The 26,525-nt window shown below is 56.2% G+C and overlaps 1 protein-coding gene and 2 non-coding genes across 3 annotated transcripts; 2 read left to right on the forward strand and 1 right to left on the reverse strand.

The window, feature by feature from the left end:
- Positions 1-1,252: 1,252 nt before the first annotated feature.
- LOC135892853 (U2 spliceosomal RNA) lies at positions 1,253-1,438 on the forward strand. Its single transcript, XR_010562308.1, has one exon. It is a non-coding gene; the product is annotated as a U2 spliceosomal RNA (small nuclear RNA).
- A 1,405-nt stretch (positions 1,439-2,843) lies between these two features.
- On the reverse strand, positions 2,844-3,035 carry LOC135892866 (U2 spliceosomal RNA). Its single transcript, XR_010562319.1, has one exon. It is a non-coding gene; the product is annotated as a U2 spliceosomal RNA (small nuclear RNA).
- Positions 3,036-20,084: 17,049 nt separating this feature from the next.
- FBL (fibrillarin) lies at positions 20,085-24,306 on the forward strand. The gene is made up of 9 exons (XM_065420257.1): positions 20,085-20,140; positions 20,671-20,745; positions 21,224-21,403; positions 21,774-21,868; positions 22,113-22,283; positions 22,501-22,633; positions 23,034-23,146; positions 23,744-23,889; positions 24,084-24,306. Exons 1-9 carry the CDS (start codon positions 20,131-20,133, stop codon positions 24,106-24,108), a joined length of 948 nt encoding a protein of 315 aa, XP_065276329.1. The 5' UTR covers positions 20,085-20,130; the 3' UTR covers positions 24,109-24,306.
- The last annotated feature ends 2,219 nt before the right edge of the window (positions 24,307-26,525 follow it).

Here is a 26,525-nt window from a genome sequence, read left to right on the forward strand (position 1 = left end):
GAGCATGCCCTGGAGCCTCTCGGGGTCATCCGCGATCAGGACCAGGTCATCCGCGTAGGCCAAGACGCTCACCCTCTCGCCGTGTAGGTCGAAGCCGTCGGGGCCGTCGGAGATCGCCTGCAGGAGCGGCTCCATGGCGAGGTTAAAGACGATCGGGCTGAGGGGGCAGCCTTGCTTCACGCCGCTGTGGATCGGTATCTCGGCGGTCTCCCCTTCTACCGAGCGGATGGTGGTGCTGCAGCCCTCGTATAGCTCTCGGATCAGGTGGAGAAAGGCCTCCGGCATCCCAAACACATCACCGGCCACCGCCAATACCAAGAGTGAGCCGATTAGACCTCGCCCACCTGCAAAGGAGAAGGGGCCCGTATCCTCTCCCCCCCCCCGCTGGACCTTATCCCCTGAACCCCAAACCCACCCAACCTCACCAGCCGCCGCCAATACCGAGAGCGAGCCAGGGAGACCTCACCCACCTGCAAGGGGGAAGGGACCTTACCCCCTGAGCCCCAGCCCCACCCAACCTCACCGGCCACCGCCAATGCCAAGAGTGAGCCGGAGAGACCTCGCCCACCGGCAAGGGGACAGGAACCTAGTAACCCCCCCACACCCTGCTGGGCCTTTTCCCCTGAACCCCGAACCCACCCAACCTCACCGGCCGCCGCCAATACCGAGAGCGAGCCGGGGAGACCTCGCCCACCCACAAGGGACCTGTCATGCCCCCCGCCCCACTGGGCCTTACCCCCTGAGCCCCGAACCCACCTCACCCCACCGGCCGCCGACAATGCCAAGAGCGAGCCAGGGAGACCTCACCCACCTGCAAGGGGGAAGGGACCTTACCCCCTGAGCCCCGACCCCACCCAACCTCACCGGCCACTGCCAATGCCAAGAGTGAGCCGGGGAGACCTCGCCCACCCGCAAGGGGGAAGGGACCTATTACCCCCACCCCCCGCTGGGCCTTTTCCCCTGAATCCCGAACCTACCCAACCAGCTGAATCCCACCACGTGAGGGTCGCCCCATCACCATTACCCAGCCCACCTACTTATACCCCCGGCTCTTTGTACCCCCCGTGTGGATGATTGACCCTCACCGCTTATCACCTGTGTCTGGATCTCGCCCACTGCCTACCCCCCCATTGGAGACATTACAGCCTGTACGTATTATGTGTGCTGCACAACCCCAACATAACAACATCCCCCCCATACTCTGTATGTTCCCCCAATGATTGACAACTGACTCTTCAAATCTTTTGTACCGTTTATTTTAAATATTCTATAATAAAAATTTAAATCTGTTCTTATCAGTTTAATATCGGATACGTTCTCGATGTGAGAACTTTATATTAAATGGATTTTTGGAACAGGGAGTTGGACTAGAAGCTTGCTTCTTCCACTCCATGCATCAACCTGGTATTGCAGTACTTCCAGGTACGGTGCGCCTCCCCCTGGGGAGAGCTTGCTGGTTCAAAAAATAGAAAAGAAACTTTGTGGTGTATCAGTGCTCATAACATTCAAATGTGATTTCTATTCCTTTGTCTGTTTCCCCCCCCCCCCCGTTAATGGAGGTTTTCCCACTTTGGCAGCTGCTTTTTTCATCTTTTTTCTACTGTTGTTTCATAAAACTATCATGAATATTTAACTGGACAAGAATAAATTCTCTTCATACAGTGTTACTTAGAATCATAGAATATCAGGGTTGGAAGGGACCTGAGGAGGTCATCTAGTCCACCCCCCTGCATCGTTATTGGGAAGTCCTGACGTCTTATAAGCAACATAATACATAAAACATTATTGAGGCATACAAATTACACAAATACTGCATTTGAAACTGCCTGCTTCTTTTAGGGAGATAACTAATTTCTTACCTTGAGTAGAGAGACAAATACAATTGCAAAGGATTGTTGCTTGGGATGCACTGATTCAGAATTATGGTTCCCATAATGGAAGAGGCACATCTTTTTAATAGGGTCACCACGGAACCCCATTTCTTAGTGTGCAAGCCATCGTTATTGGGAAGTCCTTCGCTGGCAACATTTGCAGCGCTAACTCACAGTCCTCTTCTAAGGGCTTGATCTTGTTTTACGGCTGAGAGACACTGACCCAAAGCCCACACTTTCATAACGCGTGGAATACATAATCTGCAATATCCCCGATTGGGGGTAAAAGGTTGATGGGTCAAAGTACAGACATTGAGATATGAGGGTATGAAGTTCATAGAGTGGTTGTGTATAACCACTTGAGCATAGAAGTTTCTGGTTATTAGGGAATAACATACAGATTATCAAGGGTGCAAAGTTTGGTTTAAGATCAGGTGGCATGAGGAATACATAATCTGCGATATCCCTGATTGGGGATAAAAGGTTGATGGGTCAAAGTACAGACAACCAACCTAAGAAATGGGGTTCCATGGTATTTGTCTCTCTACTCAGGGAGTAGTAGATAGTTAGTTATCTCTCTAAAACAAGCAGGCAGTTTCAAATGCAGTATTTGTGTAATTTATAAGATGTCAGGACTTCCCAATAACGATGCAGGGGGGGGTAGACTAGATGACCTACTCAGATCCCTTCCAACCCATGATTCTAAGTAACAATATATGAAATTTTTTTTATCTTTTTGCAGATACAGACTATATGAAGAGAATTTATTCTTGTCCACTTAAATATTCATGACAGTTTTATGAAACAACAATAGAAAAATAAATGAAATAAGCAATTGCCAAAGTGGGCAAACCTCCATGAAAGGAAAAAAAAAAAGCAGAGAAAGGAAAAAAAACACAGTTGAACATTATAAGCACTGATACAACACCAAGTTTTTTTTTCTATTTTTTAAACCAGCAAGCTCTCCCCAGGGGGAGACGCACCGTACCTGGAAGTACTGCAATACCAGGTTGATGCATGGAGTGGAAGAAGCAAGCTTCTAGTCCAACTCCCTGTTCCAAAAATCCATTTAATATAAAGTTCTCACATCGAGAACATATCAGATATTAAACTGATAAGAACAGATACTACACTTGACCAGAGCTCAATGAGCCGAGAAGCGATACCTTTTTTTGGAACAGCGCGCTCCCCTCGCGCTCCCATTGCTTTCTATGGCACCAGGACCTGCTTTCAAACCTTCCTAGCTACGTGCCAATCGCTGCCCCGAAGTGACTCCGATACACTCACTCAAAGCACCAACTCTCCACACCGAATTCTGCTCCCACACAGAGAATTCTCTCCGCCCGCTTCCTTGGGATCAGCCAGCTGGTCTGTGTTGCTGCCAGACACCGCTGATCTGCATAACCCCGCCCACTGACGTGTGACGCCTTCCCTCGGTGTCCACTACTCGCCCTGCCTGCAACAGACGCTGTGTGCCACGTGCTGCCGGAGCCCCGCTCTCGGAACCGGCCCGTCGGGGCGCGTCCCTCCGCCACTGATCCAGCCCCCGGGCCCGCACCGGCCCTGCCCTGCGCTCCCCCCAGCGGCTGCGCTCAGCGCAGGGAGCCGGGCAGCGAGAGCCGGGCTGTGTATCAAGGGGAGTTTTCCGGGGGCGGGGGGGGTGCAGGGGGGATGGAATTTCCGGTCCCTAAAAGTGGGGGGGGCACCAGCGCCGGAACGTGGCCGCCCCCCTTCCTCCGAGCCCCCTCCCTTACGCGTCACCTGCACCTGCAGGCCCCGCCCTCGCTCCGCCCATTCCCCCTAATCCCCGTCCCCGCATCGCCCCTTCCCCGATGCCCCGCCCTCGCACCGCCCTTCCCTCCTAGTCCCCGCCCTCACGCCTTCCCCAATCCCCGCTCCCACGTTGACCCCTCCCCTAAGCCCCGCCCATTCCTCTAAGGCCCCGCCCCCACACCGCCCCTTCTCCTGAATTCCCCCCCTTGCGCTTCACTTTCTCCCCGATCCCCCGCCCTCACACCTCCTCTTCCCCCGAATCCCCGCCCCCGCACCGCCTCTTCCCCCGAGTTCCCGCCCTTGTGCTTCCCCTTCTTCCTGAAAGCCTGGCCCTGCCCCGACCCTTCCCAAAGGGCCCCGCCCCCACACCAGCCCTTCCCCCAAGACTCCGTCCCCGCCCTCACTCGCCCCTTCCCCCAATCCCTGCTCCCGGATTGCCCCTCCCCTCTAGGGCCCGCCCCTGCACCGCCCCTTCTCCCCAGGACCCTCCCTGCCCCTGCACCAGCCCTTCTCCCGGAGGCCCTGCCCCCGCGCCGCTTCTTCCTCCAAGGCCCCGCCCTCGGCCCGCCCCTCCCCCCTCGGCCCCGCCCCTCCCCCCTCGGCCCCGCCCCTGCACCACCCAGCGACCCGGGAGCAGGCCAGACCGGGGAGGCGGGAGGGCAGAAACTTAAGAAAAAGAATCCGGGCCCAGCCCCCCTGCTCCGCCCCAGACTTCCTGGGTGCCCTCGGGCACATCACTCAGTCTCTCTGGGCCTCAGTTCTCCGGGCCGGGAAATGGGGCTGGCGGCGCTTCCCACCCTCGCCCGAGCCTGGGAGGGGAACTACCCTGCGGATTAGGAAGATGCTCAAATACTGGGGTGATGGGGGAGGGGCGCAGGGGGAGCGTATTAGCACCATCGTTTGGTATATGGAGTCTGTTTGGAAACAAAATATTTCCCTCAAGTCATTCCCAAAACCTGTATTCAGCGATAACCTTGGAAATATTTAACAGAGCACCGTGGGTGTTTTCCCGTGTAGCCAGCCCCCAGTTCTGCCCCATTCCTGCCACTGCGGCCCCATCTCACCTCCTGACCCTGGCTGGGCGCCCCTGGGCCGCTCGTAGCAGGGGGCTGTCCAGGAGGGTGCAGGGGGGTCTCCTTGCAGCCAGGAGGGGGTGTCTGGTGGGTGCTGTCACCTCTGCCAGAGACCCCCAAGAAACTCACTAGCTTCCTCCACATGTGGGGAGGGGCTCCTACTTTCTGACGTGGGGGGGGGGGAGGGGATCGAATCATGACTCTGAACTGGCAGGGCAAACCCCACCCCCCGCCCCCCAACCCTGCTCAGATTCCTCTAGGGGGCTGGGCTGGGATCTCTAGGGAGGGAGACACAGGAAAAAACAGCTGCCACTATGGAACCCAGGAGTCTTGGCTTGGCTCCCAGTCCCCAGTCCCCCTGCTCTAACCTCTAGCCCCCCCCTCCGCTCCCAGAGCCAGGGATAGAACCCAGGGGTCCTGGCACCCAGCCCCCACCCCGCTCTGACCGCTAGACCCCACTCCCCTCCCAGGGTAGTGCAGGGGTAACTGTGTCTGTGTCCCAGCTCGGCAAAGGGCCTTGACTGATTATCCCGAAGTGCTTCCTTCCAAATCCATCACATCAGCGCCTTCCCTTCACTGCCCACCCCCGTGTGGGGGCACCAGCACCGTGCCGTGTCGGGATGGGAACTCATCCAAGCTGGTGCTAGGGAGATGTGTGTGTCCCTGCTGCCCCCTGCTGGAGGGGCTGAGCCCTGCTGTGTGTGTGTGTGTGTGACACACTGTGTTTGTATAAGTGTCAGCGTGTTGCTGGGCTAACTGGTAGGAAATGCTTTTGCAGGATTTTGTATCCTGCAGCAGGTCTCTCTCTCACACACACACACACACACACACACAAGTCCACAACTCCACACAGCCAGACAGTCACACACGCTGACGCACAAAGGGACTCACACAGTGCATTTTATGTCATCAATTTTTTTGTGCGCAAGCCAGCAAAAGGAATAAAAGTCAAAGGGTTAGGCTGCAAATTTTATTCACACAGGTATACACACGTGCAGCAATACACACACCTCCCTACACAAAGACACAGTCTCTTCCACACATACAAGGCATGCATGCACACACTTGTCTGCACAGACACTTTTTCATACACTTTTCCATGGGCTGCCTAAATCACCCAGCCGGGAAGGGAGGAGGGCGGGTTGGAGGGGGGGGGGAAAGGGGTGGTGGTGGACAGGGAGGGATGCAGTGATGGGGATGGAGGTGCAGGGGGATGGGGGCACGGGGGGTTGGGACGGGGAGGGATGCAGTGAGGGAGATGGAGGTGCAGGGGGATGGGGGTGCGGGATAGGGAGGGATGCAGTGATGGGAGATGGGGGTGCAGCCCCATTCCCAGCACTCAGAGACAGGGATACACATACCTGTAACTCCTGGGTGCCAGCGATGGGGCAACAGATTGCACGTGGTTCACCACAGGAGCAGGCGCAGTACAGGTGTGACGACACGTATAGCAACCCTCCCGTTTTGCAACTGGGTGCAGTTTCCGCCACGCAACGTGACCATCTGGGCTACTTGCTACTTGCCTGGTCCATGGGGTTGTGAATCAGGAGGGATGGGGTTTGTGGTCAAAAACACTCACAATCTGTTTCCTCCTGGCTAATGTGCCAAATTGATCTATTGGACGATTGAGGCGCGCTGTTTCACTTTTTTGTGTGTGAATCCGTGAAAAGGGAGGTAAGGTTTGGGGGTACAGCGCATACCCCTGAGCCCAAGGTGAGACCAGAGTTGCACCTTTGATCGATCTGCTTCCTCCTGGCTAATGAGACGTTTGTGTCATTACACCGGAACTCAAGCCCAGCCACAGGACGAGCATGAGGAGAGCGGGGCGCACCATGACTCCTCAACAGCTGTCTGCTGAGCGCTCACAAGTTGCGCTAGATCTGCCCTGACCCAGCCAATGGGAGCTGCCCCTGCGGGCAGGGGACAGGGCAGCATATGGGCACATCTGGCCACCCCTAAGGCTAAGAGCCGGACATGCCATCTGCTTCCCAACCCAGGAGCCACGCGGCTGCTAGCAGGGAGCCTGCCAGCCCAGCTGCATAGTGCGGCAGCCCTGCCAACCGGACAGTCTGCAGCCCGGTCGGCAGTGAGCTTCCCTGGGGGTTCTGGAGCTGGGCTGCAGCCAGGATCTCTGGGGTCGCTGGGCAGCAGGATCTCTGTTCTGAGCTTTCCCTGGGGTTCTGGAGCTGGGGCTGCAGCCAGGTTCTCTGCAGTCGCTGGGCAGCGGGATCTCTGTTCTGAGCTTTCCCCGGGGTTCTGGAGCTGGGCTGCAGCCAGGTTCTCTGGGGTCGCTGGGCAGCGGGATCTCTGTTCTGAGCTTTCCCCGGGGTTCTGGAGCTGGGGCTGCAGCCAGGTTCTCTGGGGTCGCTGGGCAGCAGGATCTCTGTTCTGAGCTTTCCCCGGGGGTTCTGGAGCTGGGGCTGCAGCCAGGATCTCTGCGGTTGCTGGGCAGTGGGATCTCTGTTCTGAGCTTTCCCCAGGGTTCTGGAGCTGGGCTGCAGCCAGGTTCTCTGCGGTTGCTGGGCAGCAGGATCTCTGTTCTGAGCTTTCCCCGGGGTTCTGGAGCTGGGCTGCAGCCAGGTTCTCTGGGGTCGCTGGGCAGCAGGATCTCTGTTCTGAGCTTTCCCCGGGGGTTCTGGAGCTGGGGCTGCAGCCAGGATCTCTGGGGTCGCTGGGCAGCGGGATCTCTGTTCTGAGCTTTCCCGGGGTTCTGGAGCTGGGGCTGCAGCCAGGTTCTCTGGGGTCGCTGGGCAGCGGGATCTCTGTTCTGAGCTTTCCCCAGGGTTCTGGAGCTGGGGCTGCAGCCAGGTTCTCTGGGGTCGCTGGGCAGCGGGATCTCTGTTCTGAGCTTTCCCCGGGGTTCTGGAGCTGGGGCTGCAGCCAGGTTCTCTGGGGTCGCTGGGCAGCAGGATCTCTGCCCCTGACTTTGCTTCCCTTTCAGGACTCATCACAGCCAAGTCACCCATCACTGCTTGGTTGGGGGGGGGGGCGGGGGAGGCTCACCCTGAGCTGCCTCTTCCCATCCCAGCTCAGGATGAACCTCCAGCACCTGACCCTCACCTGGCAGAAGGACGGGGACCTGACCCCTCCTTTTCCCTCAGTTCCTGGCCCAGGGTCCTGAGCAGCTCACACCTCTAAGTGGTGGGAGATCTTTCCCCCAGCCATGGGGGTCAGGACGCTTTCCTAGGCTGCTCCCTATGCAAGTCCTTAAGTTTGGGGCATGGCCCCAGCGCAGTCCAGTTTCCCGGCAGTCAGGGCTTAGCTGTACGTTCCCCTTAGCGGGGGAAGACCTACTCATTTCCCGTGACTGCTTTGAGACAGGCAAAGGAAGAGTTCCTGCCTCTTCACCACCCCTGACTGAGCCAGGCTCCCTTCTTTTCTCCCTGCTCCACGCCTGGCATTGGCTGCAGGTATAACGGGGCGGGGCTAGCTGAACCCACAGGTTTTCTTTAAAGCCCAGGCAGCAGTCTCTGGGCTCCTTCACAATTACACGCATTAAAACAAAAGTACCTGAAACAATATCAAATTCAGAAGACTAAAAGTCTTAACACAACTGCTGTAGGAATTGAGTCCAGTCACTTTAGCTGTCCACATGGTCCAGGCATTGAATGTTGGGACAGTGCTAATTGCATACTCAAAATGTCTGCAAAATTGGGCACCGTGCAAAGTCAGCTCATTAGCATCACAATTGTGGTGGAAGCCTAATATTGTGACATCGGTAATTTCGGGAATGAAGTCGGGCCTTAATAATAACAGAAATTGACATACAGGCTAAGGAAGAAAAATGCTGCTTGGGAACGCATCAGAATTTGATTTCAGGATATTTACAGATGTATATTTTGACCTGGGATGCTGCTAATTTGTGTTGTTGTAGCCGTGTTGGTCCCAGGATCTTAGAGAGACAAGGAGGTTGAGGGAATAGCTTTTATTGAACCAACTTTTTCTGGTGACAGGGACACGCTTTGGAGGTACCCAGAGCTCTTCTTCAGGTCCACTGTTTAGGGGATTCCCCCACACCAGTAACGGGGTTTCTCGCCACCCGCTTTGTAACTTTAGGTGGCTTAATGCTCTGCTCCCCTGACACCAGTACCCCGCCCACAAGCATAACAATTTCACCCTGGCTCCGGACAGCCTGGCTACCCCTTACAGGATGACCTCAACTACCCTTCTGGTCCTGCGTGTCCCCGAATCCATCCATCCCGAGTTCTCAACTACCAGCCGGTCGGACTTTTCCCCTTGGTTGTCACCCCCAGAGGGGTGGAATCAGCCCCCCACTATCACTTCACTCTGGCCCATACCGTTTGCACCCCAGATCCACCCGGGGTAAAAATAAACAAAAGTTTATTTAATAAAGAGGAACTCACAGATTCAAAGTAAGGCACAGCTCCTGTAGGAGGAGAGGTTCAAAAGCCTGGGATTGTTCAGCTTGGAAAAGAGACGCCTAAGGGAGGATCTGACAGAGGTCTACAAAGCATGTCTGGTGTGGAGAAAGTAAATAAGAAAGTGTTATTTACTCCTTCTCATAACACAAGAACCCGGGGTCACCCGATGAAATTAATAGGCAGCAGGTTTAAAACAAACATAAGGAAGTATGTCTTCACACAACACTCAGTCAACCTGTGGAACTTGTCGGCAGGGGTGGGGATGTTGTGAAGGCCAAAACTATAATTGGGTTAAAAAAAGAACTCAGATAAATTCCTGGAGGATGGGTCCATCAATGGCTATTCAGGTGAGGGGTGGGGTCATGCCAGTGGTGGGTGGGGTCATGTTGGCATGGGAGGGTCATGCCAATAGGAGCAGGGGAGGGGTCATGCCTATGAGGGGCAGGGTCACACTGGCAGGGGAGGGGTCATTCAGGTGCAGGCAGGGGTCATGCCGTTGTGGGCAGGGTCATTCAGGTGAGGGGGCAGGGTCACACCAGCAGCAGGCAGGGTCATTCAGGTGAGGGGTGGGGGTCATGCTGCTGGGGGGGGAGGGGGCGGGGGAGATGGCCACGCCGGCAGTGGGCAAGCTCATGCTGTTCCTGGAAGTACCAGAATAGCCTGTATTCCAGGAGTGGGTCAGTGACTCCCTTCCTGGGGGGCTGTAAATTCAAGTGACCAGCGCTCCAGGTGGTAGCCCAGCTGGAAGAAGGCACTAAAAGCTCGGTGGTGGGGAAGGAGCCTGAGTGGCCTGACCTGTATTTAAGGCCCCAAAAGATTCATGGGGCAGGGTCCACCCAGAGATAGAGTTGGAAAGACTTTGGCTTCCTGAAGCCACCTAAGACCCTGAGCAGGCGCTGGTCAGCTTGTTGCATGTGGACGGGAACGTCTGTCGGATTTCAGTGGTTTCTCTGTAATGCTTTTACCCAAAGGACAAGCGGCCATTGCTGTGTGAAGGCTGGGCAGGGACGCCTGGTGCTGGAGCTGCTGGAGAAGGGGTGACCACTGGCGCAGCAGGTGGGCTGGGGAACGGGGAAGACACATTGAGGTGCAGCAGGATGGCAAAGCTAAGGTCTCCGGTCGGGAGACACCAGTCTCCACCCAAGCATGGTGGCGGCTGGGAGATGGAACTCTTTAAGCAGGTGCCCTTGGCCAAGATCAGGGGCACGGCGCCAACCTCACGGTGTGCCTGGTGATGGGGTCTGGGCGGGAGACCCTTGGACAATGGGCTAGAATGGTTCCAGAACCAGGCAAATGAGGGACAAGGGGCTGTGGGGAATAGCCCTCAGCCAGTGGGGAGTCACGGGGGGGATGGAGTTAAGTTGTCCCAGTCTCCCTCTGTACTGGGACGTTCTCAAGGCTGATTCCCCACTCTGGCACTTTGAGTGCACAAGGTGGGGGCCCGCAAGGATTCTAAAAATTAACACTGGCCATTCCAGGCTTGTATTAAACTCCCAAGGTTACAGCTTCTCTCTGACCTTGGATGGGTAGATGCTGCCACCACCCAAGTTCAAAAATCCCCTTTGAGAACCCAGGAAGGCGCACTTGGGAATTCCTCCCTGTGGGGTGCCCTCAAGCCCTTTGACCCCCCCTCTGGGGAAGAGCTGAAAAAGAAAACAGATGAAATCAGCTGTTGCCACCAGCTAATTAAAGAGGGTTACCATACGTCCGGATTTTCCCAGACATGTCCGGCTTTTTGGTCCTCAAATCCCTGTCCGGGAGGAATTTCCAAAAAGCCGAACATGTCCGGGAAAATAGGGAGGCATGGTAAGAGGACCCCGAGTGCGAGTGGCTGCAGCAAAGCCAAAACTAACAACTCCCCCGATCTGCCGGGGCAAAGAGGCGGCGGTGGCATCCGAGCGCACAGCCGCCTCCTCCCTGGGCTCCAACTTTCCCGGCTCCCGCCACTCTCCACCGCGGCGGGGGCCGAAGCAACTTCCCCAGCGCAGCAGCCGCCGGAGCCCAGGGGGCAGGAGGGAGGAGGGGGAATGCGGGGTGCTCAGGGGAGGGGGCGGAGTTGGGGCGGGGACTTTGGGGAAGGGGTTGGAATGGGGGTGGGGAAGGGGCGGAGTTGTGCTGGGGGCGGGGAAGGGGCGGAGTTGGGGCGGGGCCGGGGCACCTGTGTAGTGTCCTCTTTTTTCACTGTTTAAATATGGCAACCCTAAATTAAACAACATGTGCAAAAACCTCTTAGGACACAAAAACCCAATCCTATTCTTCAAAAAGGTAAATTTTATTCAAAAAAAAAAAAGAAAGAAAAGAAAATACATCTGGAACTTAGGCTTTTGCTAGATTTAAAAAGAGCAAATATAATAATTAAGCATCGAGAATGGTTTTCTTGAAGTCCAGCTTAATGGTTACAAACAAAACAGAAGCATTTGGGATTAGCACAGAGGAGTTCACGAGCCATAAAGAAATCAAAAGAGATCAACCTAATTGCGTTTAGACATTTCCTGATCTACTGACGTATCTGGGGTTTCAATGAGTAGTTTCTAGGTATGATCTGGAGATTTTCATACCTGGCTCAAAGCTTTTTACAGCATCGCTGCTCTGTCCCTCCTCTCCAGGAGAACACCACACACAGACAAAGGGAAGCTTTTTCCAAATTTTAAAAACTTCTAGCCTTCCCATTGGCTCTTTTGGTCAGGTGCTCACTCCCTTCCTTCCTTTTACCTATGGACTTTTTAACCCTTTACAGGTAAAGCAAGTAGAGAACAGCTACTAATAGGCATTTTATAGCTAACTGGCTGGCTGGGTGTCCATAAAAGGGAGCTCCCCACCCCCTCCCGCCTTCATTGATCACAGATGTGCTTAGCGGCAGGGGGAGGACAGACTATAATGGGCGGGGGGCTGGTTACTGGTAACAGTGTCTGGAGCCTCTCCCCTAGACACCGGACCAGGGCAGTGCGGACCAAAGCCATCCTCTCTTCAGTAGGATGAGCTTGTTCATTCTCAGCCCAGTTCCGAGCAGGACAGACACCTGGGCACGGTGATGCACATTGGCAGGGGGCCGCCTCCTGGGCCGGGGTACCCGTCTCACCATCGCTTCCTAGCTGAATTCGGCCGTACTGCAGCCGATTGCTCACATGGGGTGTCGCCGCTCATTAGGCAAGTGCTTTGCACCGCAGCATGAAATCTGACTTCTGTTCCTCCTGGGCAGAGATGGGAGTGACGCCCTGGCCCCGTCTACACTGCACCATAAGCTGGGGCTCCTAGAACTCGAGTGAGCAGACCCTGGGTTTGTTAACCTGAAGCTTGAGCGTCTGCACTCGTTTGCAAACCCATGTTAGGAACTGTTGGAAACTGGGTCCCAACCTGGGGTGCCAGCATTACGTTATCCGGAGTCCAACCACCCTATTCCAGGCCTCCTACCCCTCCTCCAAAACATGGCTACGTGCCAACATTCCACTTTCCCGGGGGGGGGCTTGACCCCCACTCTGCCCCAAGCCCTGCCCCCACTCCACCCCATCCCCCAAGGTCCTGCCCCACCTCTTCCCAACCCCATTCCGCCCCTCTCCGAGCACACCCCACCCTTGCTCCTCCCCAGCGCCTCCTGCATGCCGCTAAACAGCTGATCACCGGCGGGCAGGAGGGCTGGGGGGGAGGGAGAGGAGCTGATCAGTGGGGCTGCCGGTGGGTGCTGAGCACCCACTGTTTTTTTCCCATGGGTGCTCCAGGCCCGGATCACCCATGGAGTTGGCACCTCTGGCTCTATCCCTTTATTCATGGTAACATGTAGTAAAACTTGAACTGTTGACCAAACTTGACTGCCCGGAGGACAAAAAAAGTCAGCCTGTGGGATACTTTTGGCGGACTCCCAGAGGAAGAGGCCGGTAGGGCTGGGTCTACACTGCAGAGCAATAGGGTTTGAACCCCAGGGCCCAGCTCGACCCAGGCTCGGACCCTCCACCCCTGTGGGATGCTGGTCTGAGTCCTGGGTTAGTGTGATTTGTGTGTAGTACAAAGAAATCTCACAAAACTGGGTGACTGGGCAACAAAATGGCAGATGAAATTAAATGTTGAAAAGTGGAAAGTAATGCACATTGGAAAACATAATCCCAACCGTACATATCAAACGATGGGGTCTAAATTAGCTGTCACCACTCAAGAACGAGATCTTGGAGTCATTGTGGACAGTTCTCTGAAAACATCCACTCAATGTACGGTTGCCACGTGAGCGGTTTTCAACTGGAACACCTGGTCGAAAAGGGACCCTGGCGGCTCTGCTCAGCACCGCTGACCGGGCCGTTAAAAGTCCGGTTGGTGTAGGGCAGGCAGGCTTCCTACCCGTCTCTGCACAACTCCCGGGAAGCAGCTGGTATGTCCCTCCAGCTCGGGGCGGCCACGGGGGCTCTGAGCACTGCCCCAGCCCTGAGTCCTCTCCTGCACCCAAACTGCCTCCAAGAGCCTGCACCCCATGCCCCCTCCCACACCACAACCGCCTGTCCCAGCCCTGAGCCCCCTCCCCCACTCCGAACCTCATGGCCCCATTCTGGAGCCCCCTCCTGTACCTCAAACCCCTCATCCCTGCCCCCACCCCAAAGCCCTCACCCCCAGCTGGAGCTCTCACCCCTCCCACACCCCAACCCCCTGCCTCAGCCCAGTGAAAATGAGTGAGTGAGTGAAGGTGGGGGAGAGCGAGCGATGGAGGGAGGGGGGATGGAGTGAGCAGGGGGTGGGCAGGGGCGGGGCCTCAGGGAAGGGGTGGGGAAGCGGCGGGGCAATGGTGTTCAGTTTTGTGCAATCAGAAAGTTGGCAACTCTAACTCAATGTGCAGCATCAGTCAAAAAAGTGAACAGAATGCTAGGGACCATTAGGAACGGGAGAGCGAAGAAGACAGAAAATATCTTAATGCCACTATATAAATCCACGGTACGCCCACACCTTGAATCCTGCGTGCAGTTCTGGTCGCCCCACTTGAAAAAAATATATAGTAGAATTTGAAAAGTACAGAGAAGGGTAACAAAAATGATTAGGGATACGGAACAGCTTCCGTATGAGGTGAGATTAAAACAACTGGGCTTTTCAGCTTGGAGAAGAGCCAATTAAGGGGGGATATAGAGGTCTATAAAAATAAAATCATGACTGGTGTGGAGAAAGTAAATAGAGAAGTGTTATTGACTCCTCAGAACCAGAGAGGCCGCGGGTAGAAGAGGCCGGGGAGGCTAAACCTCCCCAGACAGCGGGCCCACCACCTTTGGAGAGCACTGCTGCTGAAAAAGCGGGTGCCCCGCCCCAAGGCCCCGCGCGTGCTTGTCCGAGGCCCCAACTTCCCTCAGCCTCTTCCTGCCCCACTCCACCCACATGGGGGCCTTGAGGGAGGGGTGAAGAGGCAGGCGCGAGCAATGATCAACTGGCCGGCTGGTTAGCCAGTGGGTGGAGCTAGCAGGCAGGGGGGCCGGGGGAGGGGGTGAAGAGGTGCGTGCATGCGAGCGGTGAGCCAGTGGGCGGGCGGGAGGTGTGTGTCTGGGTGAGGGGGCGAAGAGGCATGAGTAGTGGTGGGGGAGCGGGGCCGGGGGCGGAGCATTGACGGGCCTTTCAGCAAAGGAGACTGAGCAGGGATGGGCCTTGGGGTGGGGCCACGGCCCGGGCGTGCCCAGCCTCCCCGAATGGAGGAGTCACGTGCTGCCCATGCTCATAACGCAAGAACTAGGGGTCACCAAATGAAATTAATAGGGAGCAGGTTTAAAACAAAGAAAAGGAAGTATTTCTTCACACAACGCACAGTCAACCTGTGGAACTCCTTGCCAGAGGATGTTGTGAAGGCCAAGATATAACACGGTTCAGAAAAGAACTAAATAAGTTCATGGAGGATAGGTCCATCAATGGCTATTAGCCAGGATGGGCAGGGATGGTGTCCCTAGCCTCTGTTTGCCAGAAACTGGGAATGGGCAACCGGGGTTGGATCACTTGATGATTCCCTGTTCTGTTCATTCCCTTTGGGGCACCTAGTATTGGCCACAGTTGGAAGACAGGACACTGGGCTGGATGGACCTTTGGTCTGACCCAGTCTGGCCGTTCTTATGTTCTGAGTTCAAGCCCCGGGCTCACATTGCAGTGTGGACATATCCTCTGGCTCCTTTTCTTCTCTGGGGCTCAGTCGGAGCCAGATCCCTTTCCTGTGTGTCTGGATCAGCCCCATTGCCGTGATGCTGTTGTATGGCAGGTGAGTCCATCATTCTCGCCTGCCCCGATGACTGTCAAAGTCCCTGGGATATGAGCCCCACCGGACAGATTGATGAGCATGCAAAGCTGGACTGTGCTGGACTACAAATTACCCAGGAGGGAGGCAAACCCATTGGAGACCCACTGATCTCTGGGGTTCTGGGTTAGAGACCTCGTGCCCATCTATTCAGCTGGGGGCCTGCGTGGGCTCCTGGTTCTGACTCTTGTTATTTATTCTTTGCTTGCCTTAGGAATGGTGCTGGATAGATAATGCACAGCTTCCCCATTGAAGTGACAAAGAGTCCTGTGCAGGGCCGGCTCCAGGCACCAGCTTGTCAAGCAGGTGCTTGGGGCGGCCGCTCCGGAGAGGGGCGGCACGTCCAGGTATTCGGCGGCAATTTGGCGGACGGTCCCTCACTCTGCTTCGGAGCGAAGGACCTCCAGCCGAATTGCCGCCGCAGATCGCGATCGCGGCTTTTTTTTTTTTTTTTTTTTTTTTTTTGGCTGCTTGGGGCGGCCAAAACCCTGGAGCCGGCCCTGGTCCTGTGGCACCTTGTAGACTGACAGACGTATTGGAGCATACATCGGCCAAACTGGACAGTCCCTACGTAAAAGGATAAACAGACACAAGTCAGATATTAGGAATGGCAATATACAATAGGAGAACACTTCAACCTGCCTGGACATACAGTAGCAGATTTAAAGGTAGCCATCCTGCAGCAAAAAAACTTCAGGACCAGACTCCAAAGAGAAACTGCTGAGCTTCGGTTCATTTGCAAATTTGACACCATCAGCTCAGGATTAAACAAAGACGGTGAATGGCTAGCCAACTACAAGAGCAGTTTCTCCTCCCTTGGTGTTCACACCTCAACTGCTAGAAGAGGGCCTCATCCTCCCTGATTGAACTAACCTCGTTATCTCTAGACTGATTCTGGCCTGCATATTTATACCTGCCTCTGGAAATTTCCACTACATTCATCTGATGAAGTGGGCATTCACCCACGAAAGCTTATGCTCCAAAACATCTGTTAGTCTTTAAGGTGCCACAGGACCCTCTGTTGCTTTTTACAGATCCAGACTAACACGGCTACCCCTCTGATCTTTAGAGTTAATTTTTTCAAAATCCCCATGCAGAGACAGATGAACCTGAAATTGTGATACGTAGCTCAAGGGCAGGGATGGAGCACGGGGTCTGAATCTGGGGCCATTTTGCCAGGGCATGCTGGAGAGGCTGGCTAGCTGGGTACAGGGAAGGCGCTGAAGATGCAATTTCACAAAGCCCAGTTCACGCGACAGTCTGCAAAGAAGCCACATGGTGCATAAATCCAGCCACATCAGCCATGTTCATGTTTCCCTCTGTAAACCTAGAGGCAGGTATAAATATGCAGGTGAGAATCAGTCTGGAGATAGTTCAATCAGGGAGGGTGAGGCCCTCAGCACAAGAGCTACCACTAACCCTGTGTGACAGGATCCCTGAGGTGCAACTTGGAAATAGGGTACCGCTGTGCCCCCTTAACTCTCCAGCCTGGGCTGTCTCTCACAATGCTTTGCTAGTGACAAGTAGCAAATCCCTCCAGGTGCTGTGATCACTCGGCACAACCACATGTGGAGCCCCACACCCAGCTAGATTGCATGAATGCTCCCAGAGCCACTCACAAATCACACAGAGAAAGGCACCAGCCAAGTACCCCAGCTCCCAGCCTTTGATTACAACTCCCCTGCTGATTAATGGTCGATTAACACCCTCCTGGGCAGAGGTCACTACCCTTTTAGTAGAGATTCTCAAATTTACAACATATTTCACTAACAGCCATACAGCAAAATCTTGTAACTTCATACATACTAACGATACACATATTTGGACAGAGCAGCAGGTTTCAGCAGATCAGGACCTTTCATATATCTCACACAGCATGCTTTGTATGAAATATGACAGCCATAGAGGAATGGTGAATATGGAGGTTCCAGGGTGCTACTTTGAGGTACAGTGTGTCATACCCTGGGCATTAACAATGTCTGCGGCCACTAGGGGGTGACATGACCTGATATGGCGTTTTATTGACAATCAGCACACGGGGCACCAGCTGCCTTTGTGCTTTGGGGAGAGGAACTAGATCTCCAAGTGCTTTAAAAAGGAGGCCCGTATCATTATTAAGAAGGGGTGGCCACACTTACTGACCCTACGAGCTGCACAGGAATGAGAGCCGGGGCGTGCCTTCTGGGGTAATGGGGCTTCAGCCCTGCAGTGGGCTGGTAGGACTGGGAATGTTTGCCCTGGGGGGAGAGAGGTCTCGGGGCTTCAGCCCTGTGGGGCATGCCTGCTGGAGCTCGAGGTTTGTGCCCTGCAGTGGGAAGGGGGGTCTCGGGGCACCAGCCCCACGGGAGGTGCCTGCCAGGGTTCGGGGCTCTAGCCCTGCTCCTGCTGAAGCCCTGAGCCCGGCAGATGTACCTTGCAGGACTGAAGCCCCGAGACTCCCCTCCTCACTGGCCAGAAGGCCTGAGCTCAGTCCCCAAGTCTGGTAGGAGGAGAATGGGGGGCATAGGCACCAACTTTTCCTGGCGCCGGTGGGTGCTCAACCCCCCTACCCCTAGCCCCCCCCGACTCCACCCCTGCCCCTGTTTTATATTTTACGTAAAACAGTGTATTTGTCTTGAAGTGCTTGGGAAAGCTCAGCTCAGGTTACAAAGGTTGGTGCATTGTCCACCCCGCCCCCATTCCAACCCCTTCCCCAAAGTCTCCGACCCAACTCTGCCCTCTCCCTGCCCTATTGGACCCCTTCCCCAAATCTCTGCCCCGGCCTCGCCTCTTCCCCCAGCCCGCCGTGTTCCCCCTCCCCCTCCCCCTCCCCCTCTCCCAGCTGGGAGCTAAGGGGAGGAGGCAGAGGCGGAGCAGAGCTGGGGCGGGGCGCTGCCGGTGGGTGCAGGGCACCCACCAATTTTTCCCCGTGGGTGCTCCAGCCCCGGAGCACCCACGGAGTCGGCACCTATGAATGGGGGTGGGAGGGGAGCATGGGGGAGCATTTTTAAAATGTTTGTTGATTTAAATTTTCACAGTTGTTGGAAATTATGCGGGGGTGGGAAAATGTCAGACAATAATTATTTAATGACAATAGACATTGAGATTCAAACAGTTAAAGATTTATAAAAATTGTCAACATCACATACACAAAGTAAACAGCTTTAAATCAAACTCTAATACGGTCTCAAGCAGCGTTTATCTTACGTTGCCTCTCTATAAATTTTCAATGATTATTGATGGAAATATTTTCCTGTTTGTTTCTGAAATTGATGTTTACAGACATTCACTGATAAAAATCTACTTCCAATCTCTATGCAATACTTTAATATAAAAGTTGAAATGAAATGAGTGTAAGCATTGTGACACTATCGAAACAATAATGTTTCAAAGGTCCCAAATTGATTTTTTTTTTTAAATTTTCCTTTCACGGGAAATTTTTGTTTCACTGGAAATTTTGAATTTTAGGGGGAATATTTTTCATGGGAAATTTTGGAAGTTTTTTGCAGGAAATTTGGGAAAAAATTGATTTTTTTCCATGAGAAGTTTCAGATTTTTTTTTTAAGCAGAAAATTGTGATTTAAAAAGAAATCATGGGAATTTTTTTTTGTGGGGGAGATTTCAGACTTTTGGTTTTGCTGGAAATTTTGGGGGGATATTTTTCCAGGGAAAATTTCAGAATTCTTTTTACAGGAAATTTTTAATTAAAAAAAATTATGAAAAATTTCAGAATTTTTGTTTAGTGGGTAAATTTGAATTTTGGGGGGCAATTTTTTTTCTTTGGGAAATTTTGGAGTTTTTATTTCACAGGAGATTTTGATTTTTTCAAAAATTAATTTTCCATGAGAAAATTTGGAATGTTTCATAGGAAATTTTGATTTTCTTTTACTTTTGTGGGAAATTTATTGCATTAAAATGTTTGGAATATTTGTTTTGCAGAAATTAAAAAAAATTCCATGGGACATGTCAGATTTTTTTCATGGGAAATATTGAATTTTGGGGGGGGAACTGTTTCCAGCATGAAATTTCAAAATTTTTGTTTCATATTTGTTTCATGTTTCAAATTTGTTTCAATTTGACTTTCCTGCGGGGCAAAATCCCGCGGTTTATAGATTAATTAGAACATAAGAGCTGCCAGACTGGGTTCAACCAAGGGTCCATCTAACCCGATATCCTGTCTTTGACAGAGGCCCAGCCATACCACAGCTTCAGGGGCAGAGCACAGCACAGGGCAATTTTGGAGTGATCCACTCCTCCTTCCCTCCCTGTTTCTGGCAGTCAGAGGTTTAGGGTTGGCCGGAGCACAGGGTTGCATCCCTGGCCATCTCAGCTAATAGCCAAAGAACTTATCCAGGCCTTTTTTGACCTCAGCTACAGGTGCTACAATTACAGTGGCAAGGAGTTCCACAGGTTAACAGATTCATTAACTCCACTATTATCCCGCAGGGTGCACTGCCCCAGCTTGCTCGGTGTTTGGTCTCCCCCCACCTCAGCAGCTCAGGGGCTGCACCTCAGTCCTCATTACCCTTATAGCCACCTGGCCTCATCAGCCCTGAGGGGGAGGAGGGGCGGTGTCCGTCCCCCCCAGCCCCTGCCCTGAAGCAGGACACGGGGATTGCTACACGCATCCGTGTCGGGGTGGCTGCGCGCATGCGCCGGCGGCGGAGACTACATTTCCCGTGGTGCCTCCTGCCGGCGGGGTGAGCGAAGCTGTTGTGCGCATGCGCAGCGAGGGCTCTTCCGGAGCAGGGCTGCGCGTGCGCGGGTGGCTCTGTTTGCAGTGTGGTGGCTCGCGGCGCTAGTGGAGCAGCATGAGGCCGGGTGAGCGCGGGCGGCCCACGTGGGCGGGAGGGGGCGCCCGTGGCCCGGGGTGTGTGTGTGTCTCCGTGTCCCCGCAGAGGGGGCCGGTCGGGGGGGGCTGATGAAGGGTGGCGGTCAGTGGGGGGAGTCACGTGGCGTGGGGGGACGCGTGTCCGGGGGGGAGGGGTTGAGGGGGTCACTGTCTCTGGGAGATGGGGTTTGGGGGGTATCGTGGGGATCCTGTCTCCGAGGGGAGGGGCGCGGACGGAGGGTGCTGGAGAGATGCCGGGGGGCAGGGCGGATGTGGAATATCAGGTGGGTGGGATGTTGGGGTGGGAGCCCCATGTCCCTGGGAAGGGCCGGAGAGGGGGGCCAGGGGGGATACTGCGGGGGGCGTATCCCTGGGAAGAGCGGTGATGGTTGGGGAGCGGTGTTGGACTGCAGGCCGATCTCTGTCTCTCCCCTGGTTTTGGAGGTGTGGGTGTGGGGCGTGTTGGGGTGCTGGGGGGGAGTGTTGGGGTGCCGTCTCTAACTCTCTGTCCTGGTTGCAGGTTTCAGCCCCCGCGGGGGGCGTGGTGGATTCGGGGACCGTGGAGGAGGCCGAGGGGGCTTCCGGGGAGGCCGAGGTATGTGCCCTGTGTGCCCTAGTGGCATCACTAAGTCTGGGGGAACTTTGTGGTCAGGGAGGAGTGCCTGACCGGGGAACCAGTCCTTCACCCTGGCTGTTTCTAGCGCCCTCTTCTCTTTCCCCCCCCCACGCCCCAGCCTGGCTGTGCAGCACCCACTGTTGCAGCCGTGTCTGCAGGGTCTCCCTGTCCAGTGAATGCTGGGAGAACTGTGCCCGTCTTCGCACAGTGGCCATTGTCCATGCAGTCAATGTCCACCCTGAGCCAGAGTGTATCCTGCCCCAGCTCTATCGGGATGCCCTGGCCAAACCCCTGCCTGAGTCATTTCCCCCCCCCGTGCGATCTCAGAGGGACATTGGTCCCCTTCACATCCTGTCCCAAAGAGTCCAGCTGCTGTGCCCCTCCCCTTTCCACACAAGGCAGGGGCGCTGGTACAGGGGGACATGCGTGTTACTCCCATCTCCTCTCTCCCTTGTAGGTGGTGGGTTTAGATCTCCAGGTGGAAGCGATGGAGGCTTCAGAGGAAGAGGAGGTGGCAGCGGTGGTTTCCGAGGAAGAGGCGGGCCAGGCCGGGGCGGCCGTGGAGGCGGAGGTCGGGGTGGCCGAGGAGGGTTTAGAGGAGGCAAGAAGGTGACTGTGGAACCCCATAGGCATGAAGGTAACCAGCCAGGCCATGGGTGCTGGAGCAGCATGAGATGCACCAGTTCTTCCTCCTGGAACAGTGGGGGCCGTGTGGCCAAGGTGGTCTGTCCAAATGGGAGCAGGGTGGCGCTGGGGTTCATGACCAGATGGTGGGCCGTGCTTGATCGGGGCACAGCTGGGGCTGAGCACGGTGCAGTGTTTCTGATACTGCTATTGGGAGGTTGCACAGCTGAGCCACGGCTTGGTTGCCCAGCTGAGATCCCCTCATGATTCTCAGGAGTGTTCGACTACTTCCCGTAGCTGGGCGTGTTCCCCCTGCTCTCCCCAGCTCGGAGAGGGGGCTTCTCCTGTTCTGATGGCTTCCCATCTCTTTCCCTCCACCCCAGGCGTCTTCATCTGCAGGGGGAAGGAGGATGCGCTGGTGACAAAGAATCTGGTGCCTGGCGAGTCTGTGTATGGGGAGAAGAGGATCTCAGTGGAGGTAGGTGGCCTTGCTAGGTGGTGGTTGGGGGGAGGTTCAGGGGAGCACTGCCTGTGCCAGGACTCGGGAGTGGGATGGTGCCAGCCTGCCTGGGCAGCTCCAGTGTTACTGGAGCTGGTGCTGTCACAGCAGGGAGGGCGTTGAGGGGTGGGGGAGTATGCCGCTATTGAGCATGCTTACAGCCAGCTGGAAGCCCCCCGGGGAGCTGAGCAGCTCATCTCTGACCCCACTGCTCTCTCCACAGGATGCTGAGCTGAAGGTGGAGTACCGCGCCTGGAACCCCTTCCGCTCCAAGCTGGCGGCAGCCATCCTGGGCGGCATCGATCAAATCCACATCAAGCCGGGAGCCAAGGTCCTGTACCTGGGAGCTGCCTCCGGGACCACGGTCTCGCACGTCTCTGATATTGTGGGGCCGGTAAGGAGCCTTTCCCTCCAGAGCCACTGCTGGGCCTGGGTCTGTAACGGGGTGGGAGGCGGGGAGGAGGAGATCTAGAGGGTCTGACTCAGCTGTGCTGAAAGAGGACAGTGCCTGGTTGCCTTGCAGTGTCGGGGTGGGGTGGCAGGGAGAAGAGAGGCTGCTCTGCTCTTGGGGGGGGTGGAGATGGCTGACCTCGGCTCTGTGCCGCACCCAGGAAGGTCTGGTCTACGCTGTGGAGTTCTCCCATCGCTCGGGCCGTGACCTCATCAACGTGGCGAAGAAACGCACCAACATCATCCCCGTCATTGAGGACGCACGGCACCCGCACAAGTACCGCATGCTGATCGGTGAGTGCTGTGGGGGGGACAGGCTACAGAGCGAGGATCCCCCGCTATGCCCAGGATCCAGTAACTCCCCACCTCCGCTGATAGAAATGGCTTTCTCAGCAGGGGGGGGGGGCTACAGAGTGAGGTCCCTCCCATCATGCCCAGGGTCCTGTAACCCCCACAGAACGGTTTCCCCAGCTGTGGGGGGAGCTACCAAGAGAGGTTTTCCGCCATGCACAGAGCCTGGGCTGATGCTCCCCACTTGCACCAGGGGACATTGGGGTTCCCTCTCCCCAGCTGCTGTCTTGGGTGTCTTCCGAGCAGCAGGCTGGAGGCCCCCTGCGCTCGGGCTGGATTGCGGGGCGTTGAGGGGATGGGGATGGCAGAGGCAGGCATCTAAACCACCCTCTTCTCCCTGCAGGGATGGTGGACGTGATCTTCGCTGACGTGGCCCAGCCTGACCAGTCGCGCATTGTGGCCCTAAACGCTCACAACTTCCTGAAGAACGGAGGGCACTTCGTCATCTCCATCAAGGTAACGGCAGCAGGGCCTGGCTTCTGCCCCTCCCAGTGCCCCAGGGGTGGGACCCGTGGGCTGTCTAATGTTTGGGCTCAGTGGGGAGCCTCCTGGTCACTTGTTCCTGGTTATTCCAGTAGTCCCCAAGGATCAGGGGGGTTTGGTGCGCAAGGTGCTGCACAAGGATAGAGTAGCTCCCCTGCGCTGCAGTCCTGTGCATTGGGATCTATTTTTGGGGTCCTGTGGGCCATCTCCTCTGGCCCATGCTGGATCCCCTGGGCTGCAGTCCCTGTACATTGTGGTGTCTTTTGGGGGGGAGGCGGGGGGAGGGGGGCGTAGGCTGTCTCCTCTGGCCCAAGCTGGATCCCCTGGGCTTGCAGGCACCATGTGCAGATGTTGTCTCTTGTGGAGGTCTGCTGGATCTCCTGGGCCAGAGCTGGTCCCTCCAAGCCCTCAACTGGAGGACCCTCTGTGTCCCTGAAGGAGGGGGCTCAGCTGTGGGGCAGGTTCAGGGCTGGCAGGGAAGCAGCTTTCGGCATTGGGAGGGGATACCCAGTGACAGGATCGCTCGTAGAGCGGGGGAAAGCTGCTTAGCTGCTCACGGCTTCCTTCCAGGCCAACTGCATCGATTCCACAGCGGCGCCTGAGGCCGTCTTCGCCTCCGAGGTGAAGAAGATGCAGCAGGAGAACATGAAACCCCAGGAGCAGCTGACGCTGGAGCCCTACGAGCGAGACCATGCTGTGGTGGTGGGGATTTACAGGTACGGCTGCACCGATGTGAGAGGTGGGGTTGGGGAGGAGAGAATGACTGGGTTTGCCCAGCAGAGGGATTGGGGGTGTCCATGTACCCCCAGTAGGAACGTGCATGCAGGTGCGGTGGGTAAATGCTTGCCCTGTGGGGCTGGGAGACTGCTCTGTTCGGCGCATGGATCTAACCCTTGTCTTTCTATTCCAGACCTGCCCCCAAACAGAAGAAGTAGCATCTCCTTGGAGCTCCTTGTTACTGGGCCAGCAGGCCGGATTCTATCGTCTGCTGGCATTGGGCATGGGAGTGCTCCCTGGGTGTGGGGTCGTCTTGCTGCCCACCCTCCCTCTCCCCCGGGACTCATTTCTATTCTGCTTTGTGGATTTTTTTTTTCTCCAGATGTATTTTTATTAAAATATGGGAAAATGATAGCAGCAGGTTTGTGTGTGTGCTGGGCAGGCAGTTCACACGCATGAGTAGTGACCCTATCTTCAGTGGCTTGCATTTGGCCCATTTGCCCTGCTCCCCTCCAAGCCTGAGGGTGACTGTCGGCCTGGGGAAGCTCAGTGCCTACTGCGGACGGGTGTGGGTTTGGCCTGGTGGGGAGGCGTCTGCCCCCAGCCCTGGGGGGAGTGTTTCTGGGGGAAGCCAGGGGGGCCTGTTCCTTGATCTCTCCAAAGGGGGGCAGGGGGTTTGGCAGGGTACCTGGAGAGAGTAGGGTTGCCAACCCTCCTGGTTTCACCTGGAGTCTCTTTGAATCGGGCTTGATCTCCCGGAAGCTACTGAAGCCCATCTGGGAGACTTTAGGCTGCTAAAAGTCTGGCTGCCTAGCTGGGCAAAGGCAGGCTCCCTGGCTCTGTCCTGCTCCCGGAAGTGGCGGCATGTCCCTGCAGGCCCTAGGCTAGTGGTTTTTAAACTGCGGGTCTGGGTCGCGGTGGCTCTGGTCAGCATTGCCAACCGGGCTGTTAAAAGTCCCGTTGATGGGGCTGCCTGGCTAAGGCAGGCTAGTCCCTACCTGTTCTGACATCGCACTGTGCCCTGGAAGTGGCCAGCAGCAGGTCTGGCTGCTAGGCGGGGGGGGGGCGCCATGGGTGGAGGCGGTGCCTGCAGGCGAGAACCACGTGGAATCGCTTGGGCGCCGCTGGCTGCTTCTGGGGCGCAGCACGACCCACAGTGGCAGGACAGGCAGGAAGCCTGCCTTAGCACCCCGCTGCACTGCTGACTGGGAGCTGTCCGAGGTAAGCCCATGCCCCAGTCCTGAGCCCCTTCCTGCACTCGAAACCCCTCATCCCCGGCCCCACCCCAGAGCCTTGACCCCCCCCCCCCATACCCTAATCCTCTGCCCCAGCCCTGGGCCCTTCCCACACCCCCAAACCCCTCATCCAGTGGGTTGCAGGCATCAACAAATTTCTTCAATGGGGTCGCCAGAGAAAGTGTGAAAACCAGTGCCCTAGGTGCAGGGGTGGCTAAGGGCTCACTGCCCCTGCCCCTGATGCCAACTCAGCAGCTCCCATGGGCCGGGAATGGGGCACCGTGGCCAGTGGGACCTGTGAGGGCGGTGTCTGCAGGCAGGGGAAGTACGCAGAGCCTCCTGGCCGCCCATGAGCCTAGGAGCTCATGTTGGATATGTTGTCACTTGTGGGAGCCACCCCTGGTAAGCACCTCTGGGCTGGAGCCTGCACCCTGAACCCCCTCCCGTGCTCTTGCCCCAGTCTGCTCCTGCACCCCCACTCCCTCCCCCAGGCTCAGCCTAGAGCCCCCTCCCACCCTTCGAATCTCTCGGTCCCAGCCCGGAGCCTACACCCCACCCCCATCCCAGCCTGGTGAAAGTGAGGGTGGGGAAGGGGGTGGGAGTGAGTGGGGGGTGGCATAGGCGTGGCCCTGGGGGAGTGGCGGGGTGGGGTGGGGTAGGGGTGTTTGGGTTTGTGAGGCTAGACAGTTGGCAACCCTAGGATGGGTTATGGTGGGAAGCGCTGGGACTCCTGGGAGGTGGGAGGGGGAGGATTTGCCCTGGGGGAGGGGCTGGCACTGGGCGATCCCCAAGGGTGGGGGGACAGGTAGGGGGTGGGGTTAACGGGAGGAATTCTGCCAGGGCCAGCCTCGTGGGGGTGGGAGAGAGAGGTCAATAAGGGGCGGGGCCTATGCGCAGTCTGTTCCGAATGGGCGGGATCATAGTGAGAAGGAAACGCCCTGGCCCCAGCCCGCTCCGAAGGGTGAGGGTACCCTTCAGAGAAGGGGTGGGGCTGCCCGTCGAATCCCCTGATTGGCTGGGGATGCGCATGCGCAGTTCGCGGCTCCCCCCGCCGGCGCCTGTGGCTTGCGTGCGGAAGGGAGAAAGGTCACGTGCCGGCGCGTGCGCTGTGCGGGAATGGGGGGAAGCGCCTGCGCACCGCCAGGAGAGGTCACGTGGTACTTCGACACCAATGAGGCAATAGCCTCGGCGATAATTTATGACACCATCAAACGGCTCCTTATTCACTTGTCAGGGCTATTCCGCATGCGCATTTTGCCCCGTTGATTTTGGTCACGCGCTCGTTCCGTAACACGCATGCGTAGATTCATTCTGGTCAGTCTCATCACGTGGGCTGCCGGCCGCGCGCGTGCGCACGCCCCTCTGGTTGGCCCGGATCACGTGGGCGGCCGGCGTGGCGC

This window comes from Emys orbicularis, chromosome 20 (assembly GCF_028017835.1).
Source record: "Emys orbicularis isolate rEmyOrb1 chromosome 20, rEmyOrb1.hap1, whole genome shotgun sequence".
NCBI lineage: Eukaryota > Metazoa > Chordata > Testudines > Emydidae > Emys > Emys orbicularis.

Excerpts from the sequence above, each read along its gene's own strand:
- FBL (XM_065420257.1), top strand. Across the intron at positions 20,746-21,223 it reads GGGCTTCCGGGGAGGCCGAG|GTGGTGGGTTTAGATCTCCA; the intron begins GTATGTGCCCTG and ends TCTCCCTTGTAG. Across the intron at positions 22,284-22,500 it reads TCTCTGATATTGTGGGGCCG|GAAGGTCTGGTCTACGCTGT; the intron begins GTAAGGAGCCTT and ends TGCCGCACCCAG.